The sequence below is a fragment of the Epinephelus fuscoguttatus genome, linkage group LG17 (assembly GCF_011397635.1).
Source record: "Epinephelus fuscoguttatus linkage group LG17, E.fuscoguttatus.final_Chr_v1".
NCBI classification, from domain to species: Eukaryota; Metazoa; Chordata; class Actinopteri; order Perciformes; family Serranidae; genus Epinephelus; species Epinephelus fuscoguttatus.
Genome location: NC_064768.1, coordinates 8,898,818 through 8,914,428, shown reverse-complemented (window position 1 = coordinate 8,914,428; position 15,611 = coordinate 8,898,818). Strand labels below are relative to the sequence as shown.

Genomic DNA, 15,611 nt, shown 5'->3' with positions numbered 1-15,611 from the left:
CAAGAGGATGAAGCGGTTAGAAGATGAATGAATGAATGAAGTAACACTACAGGTAAATAGGGTAAAAAAAATTATGACTAATAGATATTGTCATGAAACTTCCCCAGTTGATTACTAACATAAAGATTTTGTATTACAAGTTTTCTCAAACTTGATGTTAAAATATGCAAATATGGAATTATCTGATTAAATATATACTTTTTTCACAGCTCAGGGGTTTATATGCAGAGTTTGCATGTTCTCTCCATGTCAGTGTGGGTTTTCTCTGGGTACTCCGGCTTCCTCCCATGGTCCAAAGACATGCAGGTTAGGTTAAATGGTAACTCTAAATTGTAGTGATGGCCAAATGAAGCCTCATGAAGCATTTTCTTTATTTTATTAGCCCACTAGATGGCACTTATTGTTCAAGAAAAGGTTGAAAGCACACTGAATTGCCATTCTTTGAGCCTCTCTCTACAAACCAAGAGCGCCATCTAGTGGGCTCATAAAATAAAGAAAATGCTTCATGAGGCTTCATTTGGCCATCACTACTAAATTGGCCATAGGTGCCCAGTGTCAGCTGAGATAAGCTCTAGCCCCTCCTGCGACCCCCAACAGCAGTTATGCAGGCAGTTACAGAATATGAATAAATGAATTAATCTTCACTAAAATAAAAACCTATGTGTATTTTGGAAGTTTTGTTCCACTAGTCTGAAAGAAGCAAACTGACCAATGCATGAAAAATTCTTTTCACGACTCAGAAAAAGAAGACAGATGACAACACTCCCACCAAAGAACTCATTGAATTTGACCAAAAAGCATGATTTATAAATTAAATAAATAAAACAATTAATAAATATCTGGTCCCAGTAGCATGTACATATCTGTAAAAAGACTGTGGAGCCGCATGTCCAACATCAAATTAAGACATGATGAAAAATAAACACACGAATAAACTGTATAAAACATTTAAATCAGTAGATGCTTTTAAGTAGATGAAGTTTTGTGACATCAGCCCTGCCCACCTCTACATCTGATCACCTGAACACACCTGTGTGGCTGTTTCAAGAAAAGGTTAAAGATCAGATAAATGAAAAGTTCACCAGCAGCAGACTTTTTGGTACATTGACTGTTTTTTTTGTTTTTTTTTATTCAAAACGTGTGTCTATATATTGAACATCAGAGGGCCGGTCCCCTCCTACAGTCACCCCACACGTCAATATCAATAATAATGATAACAATAGAATCATTAGAATAATAATCCATCTGTTGTCTCTGTCCTACGGATGAGCTGAGCACTGCTGGTACAAATCAGAGGGAGGAGCAGAAAAAAAATAAAACAGCAAACAAAATGATGAAACATACAACAGGAATCACTCTTTATCGTCACACACGCACATGCACGCACGCACACACACACACACGCTCACACACACACGCACACATTTTACAACAACATTCCTGTGCATTTTTCTCAATTTCATAAACAATTTCTTTGACTTGGATGCTGCTGGCTTATTTTCTAAACCATTTCTATGCCAAAAATTACAAAAATAAAAAACAAAAAATACAGGCACTGATCTTAAATAAAAGAATGACTAAATAAAAAAAAAGTGCAGGAGTTGATTTACAATTGGCTCCTTTTTGTTGGACTGTAAAGCAATTACACAAAGAATTGACAATATCAGCACTTATGTCGAGTAATGGGTCAACATGTAGGGATATCGGAGAATGTCGGCAGCTGACAGGTAACTTTTGAGCTCTGATATCCCGGCATGGCGTTTGAATCATCATGACATCAATTTAAAAGAGCTCAAGGACAAAAAAATACCATGAAAAATAGAGAGAGAGAGAGAGAAAAAAAAGAATAAAATAAGCCAAGATTGGACACAGGACGGAAATTACAATCACAAATTTAGTTTTGCAGTTTGCCCTCCAAGTTCACCTGTGAATGTGTGTGTACAGTACATGTCTGAGCTCCACTGACTGAGGCCAAAAACAGCTTTAATACTCACCCAAAATATACACAACTGCACTGAGGGAGTTCTTCTTTTAGGGACTGTGTGAAAGTTATTAGATTGGTGAGCGGGCGTAAAGGTTATGTTTTCCTTTTTAAAAAAGCAACACCCTCCCCTCAGAGTCTCAAAATGATATACTGTAACAGGACTGTGTTGCTACAATTGGTTTCAAAGCAAAAAATACAGTACAAAGAAAATAATTTATGATCTTTTACTCTATTTCAAACCTTGACATTTTCACAATAGTCACAAATTGGCACTTTAGGGGGAAAATTAGAATACAATATACAACAATAAATCTCGCTTAAATAAATTATAAATATGCTGTAAGAAAATGAGTAAAGGCTTTCCTAAAAACATCTAAAAGACAACCTTTTAGCCAAAAGAGCTGCCCCTAATAACTTTCATACAGTCCTGATTTACCAAACAACTTTTTTAAAGATCTGAACTGAGTGTCGGCACACTTGGCTGTAATGTGGCACTGTATTTCCAAATGTCAGATGGCTCTAACTTAGATATGGCCGCCAGTTTTGGCCTGGATTTGGGTTTGAGGGAATAAGGTCCACACGTTACAAAGTCTGACCAGCTTTGGGCCAGAGCCAGCACCTGCATTTGGACCAGAATTTGGCTGTATCATTCAGCACAAATCATGAGTTTGTAAACTATTCATGTCAGATTTGGTTTTTATGCAAAGCTACTTCGGCTATATAAAGGAAAAGTTCAACATTTTTGGAAAATATGCTAGAAAGCAGGCTATAACTCTCAAGTCAGGACATAGTTAGCCTAGCCTACCATAAAGACTGGAAGTAGGGGGAAACAGCTAGCCTGGCTCCTGGGTTGCAACAGTATGAGATTTTCTCAGTACGATAACTGTCTCAAAAAACATTGCAGTTTAATGGTATGGTAAAATTTGTATTTTATGGTATATGGTACATTTTATTACCATATTTGCAACTTGAAACCATTTTTTAATGGAGATACTTGTAAAAAGACTTCTTTTTGAAAATAAGAATAAAGATGAGATTTTTTAAAAATATCTTAGATGAGCAAATGTACATTTTAATATTAGGGTATACCTGAAAGTTGTACACCATTTCAACCCTACCTGCTTTTGTCAAAAGTTAGAAACTACACCTACTACCACCTCTAAAACTCACAGATAAACACTTGGTTTCTTGTTTGTTAAATCCGTACACAAATAGAAATGCAAAAACAGTGTGTGATTTTAGGTGAGATACATGGTGGAACTATTTCTTTGTGATGTGCTGTTGATTGGTTGCCAAATGTCAACAAAAGCCCCTTGACAGGCTTGTGTTAGATCAGGCCCGTCTTTGTGCTAAGCTAAGCTAACCACATCCTGACTCTCCGAACTAAACACACAGACAAGAGGAGAAAGCAAATGGCCATATTCCCCGAACTGTTGACCTAATCTTTCAAAAACAGGAGCTAAAAATGATTAATGCCGTAGTTAGTGAAAATACTAGTTTCTGATTGGTTGACTGGTAAAACTGTGTAACCAGACAGCTCACACAAGGATCTAATCAACAGTTGAACCACCTTTTTACACAAAAATAATGAACTTGGGGAGGAAGTATTGTCATTGTCTCCTCCCTGTCCATTTGTTTCATATTTTAGGCCGTCTTATTTTGAGTTATCCTTTACATGGAAAAGAAGAACTGGCTCCACCCAGCACAGCTTCATATACTTCAGGTGAGTAATGAAGCATCTGTGTGTCTGCTTTGTGGATCACAGCACCGGTTGGTCAGTTTTTCAGACGTCTGCACATACAGCAACAGCTACATCCTCCAGAGACGTCCAAATGATTGACATATGACCATGATAACTGTACAGCTGCTCTGCTACTGTGTGTGTGTATGTGTGTGTGTGTTTAGATCTCCCTCTATACAAACACCTGCTTCAGTATTCAAACATTAAGAGAAAGGGTCCTCCTCACTTGGCACGGAGCGTGATGATTGGCCGAGGCAAGAGGTGAGGGACTGAATGTGGGCACAACAAATAAGCCCCCAGGATGGTGTCCATTTGGCAGCCACTTCCTGTTTGTCCGTCCTCTGCAGCCCTGCGATCCAAACACCTCAGCTGGTTTAATCTGAAATATAACATTTGATTTTATCCTCCCTGCACTCAGGTCAAAGTGGTTTAATCTGTCCAACCCTGTGGAAAGGTTTAAGGTATCATCAACTGAGCCAAAGTGGCGCTGTGGTTATGAATAACCCTGCAAATGGGTCCAAATGGTTTCTTCCATCCACCCCTGCTGATAGGCCAGTTTGGACTGTTTCAGCTGCATCTTTGGGGCCAAAAAGTAAAATTCACTGAGGGCTTAAAACCACGATCTTTGACCCATCTGATGACGGCCTACACAGTGTGTCTCTGCTCAGTTGTGCCCTGACAATAAGTCTGATGGTGGGCGTGTTGGCGTCTTGGGTGGAGGCAGTGGCCGAGGTGGTGGCGGCGGTTTGGTACTTGCCCGTCGTGGGCTCCCTGTCCCCCCACCTCCATCGCTGTCGGCTCTGTCTGCTGGGATCGGAGGAGGTGGCGGCGGGAGGCGGGGCAGCGACATGGAGCCGTGGTGGTAGTGGAGGTGGTGGTGGGGGTTGTGGCGGAGGTGGTGACCCGAAGTCATCCCAGAAGGAGGGATCCGGGAGCAGGAGGAGGCGGAGGAGGATGATGAAGGAGGGGGAGGTGGGGGAGGTGTGAGCGTGGCTGGCCTCAGGCTCTGGATCCGCCGGCACTCCTGGCAGATGCGCACGTGGCTGCAGCCCTGCAGGAAGCTGCGCAGTGGGGCGGGAGGAGCCACCAGTGCCGATGCTGGAGGAGGGGGAGGAGGCGTGCTGGTGGTAGCGTTAGCGCCTAGTGGGTCCTCCAAGAGCCTCTGTGGCCCTGGGCCCAAATCAGGACCTCCTCCCAGACCTCCCCCCAGCCCACCTGTCAGCGAGCCGGTACCACTGTATAGTTTGCCGTTGCTGAGGCGCATCTCACGGACCAGGCGGATGGGGCGTGGTGCAGCCAGAGCCAGCCGGGACGGGTGACGCAGGACCCCGCCACCAGCGCTGCTCAGTGGCCTGCGGCGTCGAGAGCGAGAACTCTTCTTACAGGAGACAGCGTTCCGAAACTCTGTTAGCATTTCCTGACAAACAGAGACCTGAAAGAGAGAGGAAGAAACATGAATTTACATTCCTATTTATAATATTAAGAATATTTAAGCACCAGAAAAATGTTGGCACTGTACGTTTCTGCAAAACATGAATATGTTTCATTTGCACACTATTATGTAGCAGTATGTTTAAAGTTTACATTTCAAAAACGGCGCGGTTAATGTGTGCTTAGGTTTAGGCACAAAAATACTTGGCTATGCTTTTGAAAAGATCATTTATGGCTGAAAATACACAGTTTTGGAGGCAGAATCTCAGCTGAAAACACAGTGACATCTCAGTAAAAAAACAAGCGCTTTTCATGGCATTATCCACGGTAAAGAAACAGCGATGGGTCACTTTAAAACACCCATGTTCGGGCTTAGAATCTGCTGGAAACAGAGCAATGACTCACTAGATTACAACTGGTTTTCTTGATTGTTGGTCTCTAACAGTGGTCTGCATCTTGGCAGGTGTCTCAACTATACACCATCCACCATCCCAAGTCAGCTCATTCACTACATCACTTTAGAAACATTGATAGTTCATCTGAAACGTACAAATGTAATGTATCTGTGGTTTCCGTGGAACATAGAATGCCAACATTTTAACTAGGTGGTGGGAGGAAATATATGGTCACCGTTCTTATGTCTTATTACTTTAAAATATACATATAAAATTTATTTATTTTTTGAAGTCCACTTCTTATTGTCAATTATTTTATTTGTGTTGTTTGGTTAAACACACATACACACATATGCACACGCATAAAACAAAAAAAAAGGTAAATCTACTCTTGCATGTTGAAAAACCCACATTTTCTGAATTGTTAAATATTACAGTAATGTAATAATGACGTGAATATAAATAAACAATGTCAGTATTTATACAATTTCTGGATATGGTTATGTCAAGAAAACAAAGAGAGAGTGAGGACATATGTGTGTGTGTGAGTAAGACTTGACACATTATGCTTTTTATCTGATTGTGTTTTAATGCTCTGCAGTTTCCCACCTCAAACTAGTGCTATCTGTGAATATGTTTCAGTGTGTGTGTGTGTGTGTGTGTGTGTGTGACAGAATTCGTCCTACAACCTGTCCTATATAAACAGTCTGAGCAGAAAGTCAAATAAATGGCAGATACATGAAGAGCGAATAAAAGTCAAAAACTGTATCTGCAGAGGTCGAACAAATAGACACAGACTGAGGAAGACTGACTACTGGAATACAGTGTGTGTATGTAGAGAGAGGGAGAGAGACAACTCAGCTTCCTGTTTAGGCTAGAATTTTAATTATTTTATCAGCAGTGACATTTAGTTCAGGTTCTTCTTTTAAAAACCACATTAATTAATACTTTTACACAAGGACGTAAGTGCATGTGCACAAGTGCTACAACACAATGCACTTTCTTGCTGCCTGTAACTCTCAATTCCACTGATTTACATTTTGTGATCTTTGAACTATAAGTTTCTGTCTGCATTCTGGGTGATTTTGAGGTATTGAGCTTTAATGGTCTCTCTATGTTAGAACAGATTGTTTTGCAGATGAAACTAATACTGAGAACTCATATTTTTTCAAGAATTAAATGTTTCTATCTGTTTATGCAAGATAAAAACAACAACGGTTTTCTTTCTGACAGAGGGGACAGTTTCATCTTAGTACGTTTTAATTCCAGTGCTGGGTATCTGTACTTTTAAGATGTCAAAGAAAAAAACGAGTACAAAGTTATATATTAAAACTTCTCCAGTCAAAAAAATACCTGCATTCAGTCCTTTTTGTACCTAGATCTGGACAAAAGAGACAATATGTATGACTTTGCTTGCGATTTATTGCAACATGTGACTGTCCCACTACTGCAGCTGCCAAAACCCATACAGTCCGAGGTGTGGTCAGGTTGAGCACAGTGTATTTGACGCACCAAGTACCAAAAGCAGTCCCTCTGATGGTCACTTGAGGCTGGCTCCAAGAGTGAGTCAAACCTTAAAGACCCCAGTGTGAAGATGCCCAACTTTACAGCAGAAATAAACATGTCTACAGCCTGGTACAAAAACAGTTTTAGTATCTATAGCTAATTTTTGCATTCATAGCTCATTCATTTACATTTGATTAAGGCTTAAAGATATTCATAATTAAGGGCGTGGCTGCTTTGAATGACAGGTGGTTGCCAGCTGTTGACTACAACAATGTTGGTTAGGCCATGCAACCATGGTGTAACCCCAGCTTCACAGACTATAGGTGTAGCCATAACTGTCGCTATTTCAGTGTGTCTTCAGTTTATTGTGATGCTTTGTTGCCTAAAAAAGTCAATGTCTTCAAAGAAATTCAGCTTTCCCAGTAAGTACATTCTGTTTTAATGATTTCAAGGCTGTTTTTTGCCAGCAAAAATTTGCATTAGCATTATCATTGTTAATCATAGCTGTAAATGCACCATGCTAGCTAAGCTAGCGGCTAACAGTTTGTGCCACCTCTTGCCCAAATATGGTCACTTCTTGCTCCTCATTTTCCAAGATGGCAACAGCCAAAATGCCAAACTCGAGGATTCAAAACAAGAGTCCACAAACAAATGGGTGACCTCACGGTGGCCACATTCATTATTTTTATCCAGTCATTGCTCACGAGATGCCACCGAAATGTTCAAAAGTAGCCTATGGCAAAACAATGCTTTACTTTCTGAGGATATTTTAGAAAAGACAACAGTTCAGCAACATATTTTAATTTAGACACAAACATTTAGTGAAATCAAAGATATTCACTGAGAGAGATAAACTGATGATACACTTTTACTGACAGGCTTTTCAAAATAAAGCAACAAATAAGAAAAAAAAATAAGTTTTTCAGCTCCTGCTGATGCTCTCTCTTTATTTTTTTCGTTTGCTGCTGTCTGTCTATCTGCTGTTTATTATCATTATTGTTGCTGTGGACCTCTGCTCTCCTTTCTGCTCCAGAGTTCACCTCTCACTCAGCAGGCTGGAAGAGGTTAAAGTATGACTTTTTCTATGAACTTTTGAATAAAGAACATTCTGATCATCAGTTGCTCAAACTTACAAAACACCCACCCACCCACCCACCCACAGACATACACACACACACACACACACACACACACACACACACACACACACACAGACAGGCACACAGGCGGATGACCTACTGAGGTGTTTGAGCTGAGGTTGAGGCCGGGGGCAGGGCAGGAGGAGGAGGACGAGAGAGGAAGAGGAGGAGGAGGAGGATGATGATGAAGGTTTACCTCGTCCGTCTCGGCGGTGCGGCGCGTCGCCCACACAAACTCCATGATGGCCACGAAGACGGCAATGATGAGGCCGCAGATCAGGACCACGAATATCCCTCCAATGTTCTCCATGCCGAGACCTGAAACACAGTAACGTACAGCAGAGTAATAAAACAGTGTGTTCATTTAATACAGTAGCACAAAACACAAAGTTTAGCTTAAGGATGGGAAGGTCATACGTTGGCAATGGCACTAGATGAGAAGTCAAAGGATCATCAAAGTTACTTCAGTTCATCCTCCCCAAAAAAGTTCATTCTCAACATTACTGTATTGTCTGAACCACGTTCCCTGACAATCCATCCAATAGTCATTGAGATGTTTCACTCAGAACCACAGTCCTGCACCGGGTTGGGTACCCATCAAGTAACCCGAAAAAAAGGGGTAAAAACGGGTAAAAAATGTATTTATATAAATTCATGGGTACAAGCACCGTTGAACTAAACGCAGGCAGAACAAAAATATATTTTTTTAATTTTTAAGAATGAAACAAATGAAAAAGATGTGCAGTATACATTTAATATTTTGGCATACAAATCACTACTATCAAGCTGCAATTCCTTTATTTCGAAGGTCAATGACACAAATCGAACCTTTGACACCGTCGTCACATTGGTCACCAACATGGAGGACAGATGAAACTGATGATGAAACTCTGCAGCCCCAGAGTGAGGTGGCAGCCTACATGGAGTTCAAGACACCCAAGGAGAATTCTTATGAGGTTTTATGGTGGTGGAAGGAGCATGCTAAAATGTTTCCTAACCTGGCAGTGGTTGCGCAGAATATTTTGCCATCCCGGCAACCAGCGCAGCCAGTGAAAGAGACTTTTCCTGCACTGGATTTGTCATTCAAGAACGGAGAACCCAGCTTAATGTGAGTGACTGTAGCCTGTGTGTGTTTAATCAAAGCTGCAGGCTTTGACTTAGACATAATGACGGGTAACAGGATGATTCTGGTACTGAGCTTTATCATTATGGACGGGTGCAGGTTTTCAAAAATGAACCTGTGCAGGACTCTGCCACAAATACCAACCTGGTGAATGCTGAAATGTTTGAAAAATGTAAATGTTGTAAGCATGTCTGTCATCATTTCTCTCTGTCTAAAAGTCATTTTACCTATTTGTTAATACGCATTTCTTGTACTTAGAGGTGCAAGTAAATGATTCAAACATTACAGAATCAATGACCCATCTGTCTAAAAGTAACAGCTGATCAAAAGCTACTTCATGTGTTACTAGCCCTTTTTAAATAGGAACTGTGTAAATTTGCAGGAAAGCCCAATCAGTCTTTTTTCAGCATTGGCAGTATAAAAACAAAATCGGGGAGTGCAGGAAAATGCCGCCTGCCTACTTTTGTTTATACAGAATGTGCCTTGTGAGCAAATAACAAAACATGTAGCTCAGCGCGTGACGTAAACAGTGACGTACTCCGAGGGAAGCCGCGGCTAGTCAGTCCTTGTAAGTCAGCCCGTTCTTCACTGCCCCCGTCATCTGACGGTTAATGGCCTCTTCGTTTGCGACGGCAAGGAGGGTGCGCAATTCCTTGTCTCCCCAGTTGCTCATCTTTACAGTGTCTGTCAGGTTGCGTGTCCCTCTTGCTACTAGCTGCTCGCTAATTCCTGCTATCAGCTGTTTCCTGTTTATCCACTGCCAGTGGCTAGCACGTGCAACGTCATCAACAGCTCCTCCCACAAGTCATCAACAGCCCCTCCCGTGGCGGAAGGGCACCTCGTTCTTTTTAAACCAAAAAGCTTCCGCCAATATGACTACCCTACGAGGTGGAAAATTGGGCACCTCGGAACAACTCCCCAATCCGGCTCTCTGTGTCTAAATTAGGGGTGTGAAATTATCGCATTAATTGCGAATAATTAATTACAGCCATATTTAACACGCTATGTGTTTTGATCGCGTTAATCTCATTCTTAATCTCTAACTTTACTGTTTCTGTATGCCACAGAGTTGCCTTTTATAAAATCCGACTGTAGGCGTACGATTGGGCTTCTTTGTGCTTGAGTTGTGGGAGAGCTGCAGCGCTACAGAGCAGAGCCCAGCATCAGCATTGATGACTGTCCCCTGCAGTGGCGGTCTGCTCACTCAGGATGAAAAGCTTCTGCCCTAGCACGCAAGTATCTGACCTCCCCGGCAACCTCCGTGTAATTTTCGGGACAATCAGGGCAGGATTCAGGATTCAGGACAACTGCTTGGATTTCGGGACTGTGCTGAAATCCAAGCAGTTGTCCTGAATCCTGAATCCTGCCCTGATTGTCCCGAAAATTACACTAGAGCAGAGTGTGGAGTAGTTACTGCTCGGTAAAACATTAAAAACTGATCATGGTGGTTGAGTTGTCATGCAGCTCCCGCCGGCTGCACATGGGCTGCAGCAGTTCCTACATGAATTATGGGTGTTGTAGTTTGAAGAAGAGAAGACAGCGCAAATTGCAGCCGCAAGGACAGGGAAAGCGCAGGCAGCCACGAGGAGTGATTGTTGCAGTGCAGCCTCTTGTTCTAACTGTTCAAAACTGTTCTATAAACTGATACAGCTGTAATGAATGTACCAGGTGTCTTTTATTTTGTTAGCTTTTATTTTTTATTAAGTTTAAAGGACAAGTGCACTTACACTGATCACTTCCATGAAATGAAACGAGAAATTGGAAAGAGGAAAATAATTTAGAAAACTGTTAAAATAAAATCAGGGAACTGATCACAGATGTGTTGTCTCTGTGTGTTTTTACATCTATTGTTGCATTAATCTGCAGCTATGCTTTTAATGAAGCTGACATGTCATGACAGTCAAGCACCCCCCTGGTGGTCGAGACTGAAGGTTGCAGCACGCTTTATTGGGACTAATCTCAAAAACAACAGAATGTAATGGCTAGGTGTACTGCATCTGTGTTCAAGTGTGTTATTGTTGAAAACAATAAATATGACTTTATAAAACCACTTTTTGTAATATATATCAATCTTTTGATCATCTGCCACAATAATGTAATGAATTTAAATGAAAATACCTCAAGTTGAGGGCTTTTCTCTGCAATTTTGAGATGAGATTAAAAAAGAGATTAATTAGATCTGACATAATTAATTAATCTCTCCATTTTTTTAATATCTTGACAGCACTAGTCTAAATGTTTGCAGCTTGCCGGCAAAACGGCCCAACATTCACCGAAAATCTGGCAGTGTAAAAGGGGCTTCAGTGTCTTCACATAGTTAACTCTCCAACAAAGAAGAAAAATACAAAAAAGGTTGGGGCGTTGGTAGTGTGGTGGATAGCGCTGGCGCCCCATGTACAGAGGCGATGCCTCACTGCAGCGGTCGCAGGTTCGATTCTGGCTTGCAACCCTTTGCTGCATGTCATCCCCCCCACTCTCTCTCTCTCCCCATTCCACACTGTCCTGTCGATTAAAGGCAAAAATCCCAAAAAATAATCTTTAAAAAGAAAAGAAAAATTCAAAAAAGAAGCAGAAAAATACTTATCTACGAGTTAGAAACACCTGAGCTTAAACATGTTCTTACTCCCAACTCTTCACATATTGCAGCTTGTTCAGTGGACTATCAACGTCTACATGTGACGTGCTAGGTATCCTGGGTTCATCTGTTGTTGATGTTGTGGGATGCCATGTCAACTGTTAAATGTAGGCTATTGCATATTTTTAAAATAAACTTCCATTTTCACAGGAAAAGGACAGTTTCTGTCTTTAGATGCATACAGTATTTTCAAAATAAACTTACAATGTCAGTAAAACACATCTCCCTTTTTTCCTTGTGCAACAAAAGCACGTGGTTGAGTTAAGAAAAAAAACCCCATCATGATTTGGCTCAAAATTTATATGGGAAGTGAACACTGGGCTCCTGTGTGTTTGATGGACCCATCCACCACCATTCCCGCTCACCCAATAGGGACTGTCTAGCTCATGAGCTCACTCCAGGTTATAAACAGATGCCACCTGGTGTATCATACCTCTACGAAAGATGGCCTTTCTCTCATGTGTCTGTGCAAAAATCACTGACAAAGTAAAGGTATTTCATGACTTTGGAAAAACAACCACATTGTATCGTGATCAAAATAATCTCTGATTATACAAAACCTATTTTTTCCCCTTTATTTTTTTCAGAAAGAAAAGGAGGATTTGCTGTACAGGACCTTTCTTTCTTTGTGAGGACACATATACACACACACACACACACACACACACACACACACACACACACACACACACACTGTATACTGTGCAATCAGCAACAGAGACACTTGATTAGTCTTAATAGGTCTTAACAGGATCTTAATGGCTTGATTTTCTCAGGCTTGACACACACACACACACACACACACACACACACACACACACACAGATAATTCTGCTGTGTGTCATTGTTTTCCTGTGCTCTGGGAGTGAAGAAAGCTGTTGGAACAGATGACAGAGCAGCTGATCAATACTCAGACAGGACTCACATTCCCATTACGATCGACTCCTCAAAACATAATCTGAGTGAGAAAGTCAATGGACAGAAGCTGTCTCATCTTGTTACAGAAAGACACGTCAGGGGGAACAAAAACATGTATGTGAAAATGTCAATAATGAAAATGTTCAGTCATCATAATCACTGCAGACAAAAGAGACAGAGACAGGAAAACGATAAAACTGGTAGATAAAATGATGGAGGCTCTGCCGAGTCACAGAAGCTGTTTTTGTGTTTTATGTCTAATTTGACACCTTGTGAAACTATTGCTGGTGTAGCTGTAGGGATATACCAATGCTGGTGTTGGGTCTGTTGGGTTTTTCCACACTTTGAGTCAGACTAAAATATCTCAACAACTATCAAATGGATTGCTTTGAAAATTTGTACTGAATTTGGTAATACTTCTCTTCTAGCGCTACCAGCAGGTTGATTTTTGTGGTTTTGAGTGAAATATGTCGGCAACTATTGGATGGATTGTGATAAAATATGGTTCAGACATTCACCTTTCCCTTAGGATGAAATGAAATTACTCTGGTGATGCTCTGACTTCTCATCTAGCACTAGCATCAGGTCAACATTTTAATGTCTCCTATACTCTGATTTATGACCAAACACCCTCAGAACTAATGACATTCCCATCAGCCTCAGCTGTACTTTGTATTTTGTGCTACTTAGCATATGTTAGTATGCTAACATTCTAAACTAGAATGCTGAACTTTACTAACCTCATAATCAGCATTGTTATTGTGTGAGCATTTTAGCATGCCCAAATTAGCATTTAGCTTAGTAAAGCCTGACAGAGCCAGGAGAGTATGAATTCAGACTCTTAAGGAGTGGCCAAACCCACTCTCACTCCCAACAAGTTAAATACCAATCCTTGGTAAGTGGCTGTGGGCGCCAGACACTGACACACAGAGGCACCCTTAGCATCAGGATGCTCACAACAACTAGCATAAAAAGGGAGAGGGTTGTATGTGAATAGGTCAAACAAACTCGAGACTTTCACCCAGGAGGCCGCTGTTTGTTTCCTGTGTGAAACCAAAAGTCAACTGTGTTTCAGTAACAATGTAGCATACTATGCTAGCAATGTATATTATGTGACGTTACATCACATTGTAACAAACCTACCTATTTTAAGTCAAACCATTAAGTTTTTTCTAAATCTAACTACTTGATTTTCTCACCTAAACCTCAGGAAGTAAATCAAAAAATGAAGTTTTTTACCTACAGTGCAAGTTTCATTTGGAAAGAAACTGCATTAATTCAATGGGTGGAAATTGTACATTTCTGGGAAAATCATTTTGAAAAGACACACTGCATGTAATGAGTGAAAACTGATGCTGCAGGGGTACCTACAGGGTCATATTTTGATGTGTAGGGCCACTGGCCAGAGGCTGTGAGTAAGGATGGGAATAAGGATGTGTTGTCACACCACAAAGTGACATTTGCTTATTCATCTAGGTGGGGTTGGAAACTTTATGATGTAGTAACTAACTATAGGGCTAGTTTGTGATCTCAGGCAGCTAGGAACGCTGCTCAGCCTTGCTTTCAATTTTTCCCAATAAACACTTGCACTACTGCAGCAAAAAAATCCCCTGCAACCCAAAAGGCATTTTCCCCAACATTCCCCAACACACCAACATTATAAAAGAGATCTAAGACTGTTGACAGAACACCTTGAACTGCAAACAAGGTCAATTCTGACTCTCTCTATAATAAATTTTGAGCCATGAAGGTTTTATATTTGTAAAACTTTTCTTGAGCTGATTTAAGTGATTTAAAAATCCATGACACCATCATACTGTAAAGTCTGTGAGCCAAGTGGGAACTCATGGGTATGGCCATCGGGCGAAACACTACTGGACATATTAAAGTAAAACCAGCAAGCTAGAAACTTTTTTGGCATATGTGCCAGGTGAGTAGTTCCAGTGGTCTGAATAGGCGCCATCTTGGAATCTGGTTTCAAGATCCAATAAAACATCCATTGTACAGCATTTCAGTAAAAGGTTATTGAAGGGGGAAAATAAAGCTCCTTTTATTAGCTTATCTTGGTTGCTAATGGGACGATAAGTTCAAACAGATAATTCTAAAGATGTGCTGTGTGTATCATCGACTGTTATCTCATTATTGTCTCCAAACCATTCATCTTTTCCTGCAGAACATCTGGCTGCTCCCATCTTCCTGCAGAGTGTTGACTTTGTTTACAGACTCATGTTACATGTTCATTCAGACATGTTAACAGTAATTGCTCTGCATCTTAATGATAGCTCCATCTGTTCCTGCAGTTTGCCTTATTTTTGGTTTAAGGGTGATTCAGCTTATCTGGTTTAGTGCCTCAAAGACGAATCAATTAACCAATGAATAATTAATCAGTGACAATGAGAAGAGGGTCATTTATTCAGGAACATTATTAAACATTTGTTTCATATCTTTGTTCATAACTTGCGTTGTCTTTTGCAAAAAAGATTAGTCATTCAACAGAAAATTAATCAACAATTGTGAGAATAAATTATTCCTTTAGGTAATTTTTCAAAAAAAAAAAAAAAAAAGCCAAACATTTGTTTCATTCTAGTATCAAAAAAGAAGATTTGTTGCTTCTCTCTGTTTTCTATCATTGTATATCAAACATTTAGTGCTGTGGACTGTTGGTTGACCAGAGCAAGACATCTAAAGATGTCACTTTGGCGCTGGGAACCATGATGTCCATTTTCTTTTATTTTTGGA

The 15,611-nt window shown here is 40.7% G+C and overlaps 1 protein-coding gene across 2 annotated transcripts in view; it reads right to left on the bottom strand.

Moving 5' to 3' along the window:
* Positions 1–507: 507 nt before the first annotated feature.
* The window catches only part of LOC125905328 (glutamate receptor ionotropic, kainate 5-like), a 369,618-nt gene continuing 354,514 nt past the window's right edge, over positions 508–15,611 (bottom strand). For both annotated transcript variants that reach the window (XM_049603257.1, XM_049603258.1), the window contains exons 19-20: positions 8,297–8,514; positions 508–5,157 (exon numbers count right to left, since the gene is read on the bottom strand). In XM_049603257.1, the coding sequence (XP_049459214.1) occupies positions 4,390–5,157; positions 8,297–8,514 (986 nt within the window). In that variant the 3' untranslated portion in view covers positions 508–4,389. The remainder of the gene's footprint in view (positions 5,158–8,296; positions 8,515–15,611) is intronic.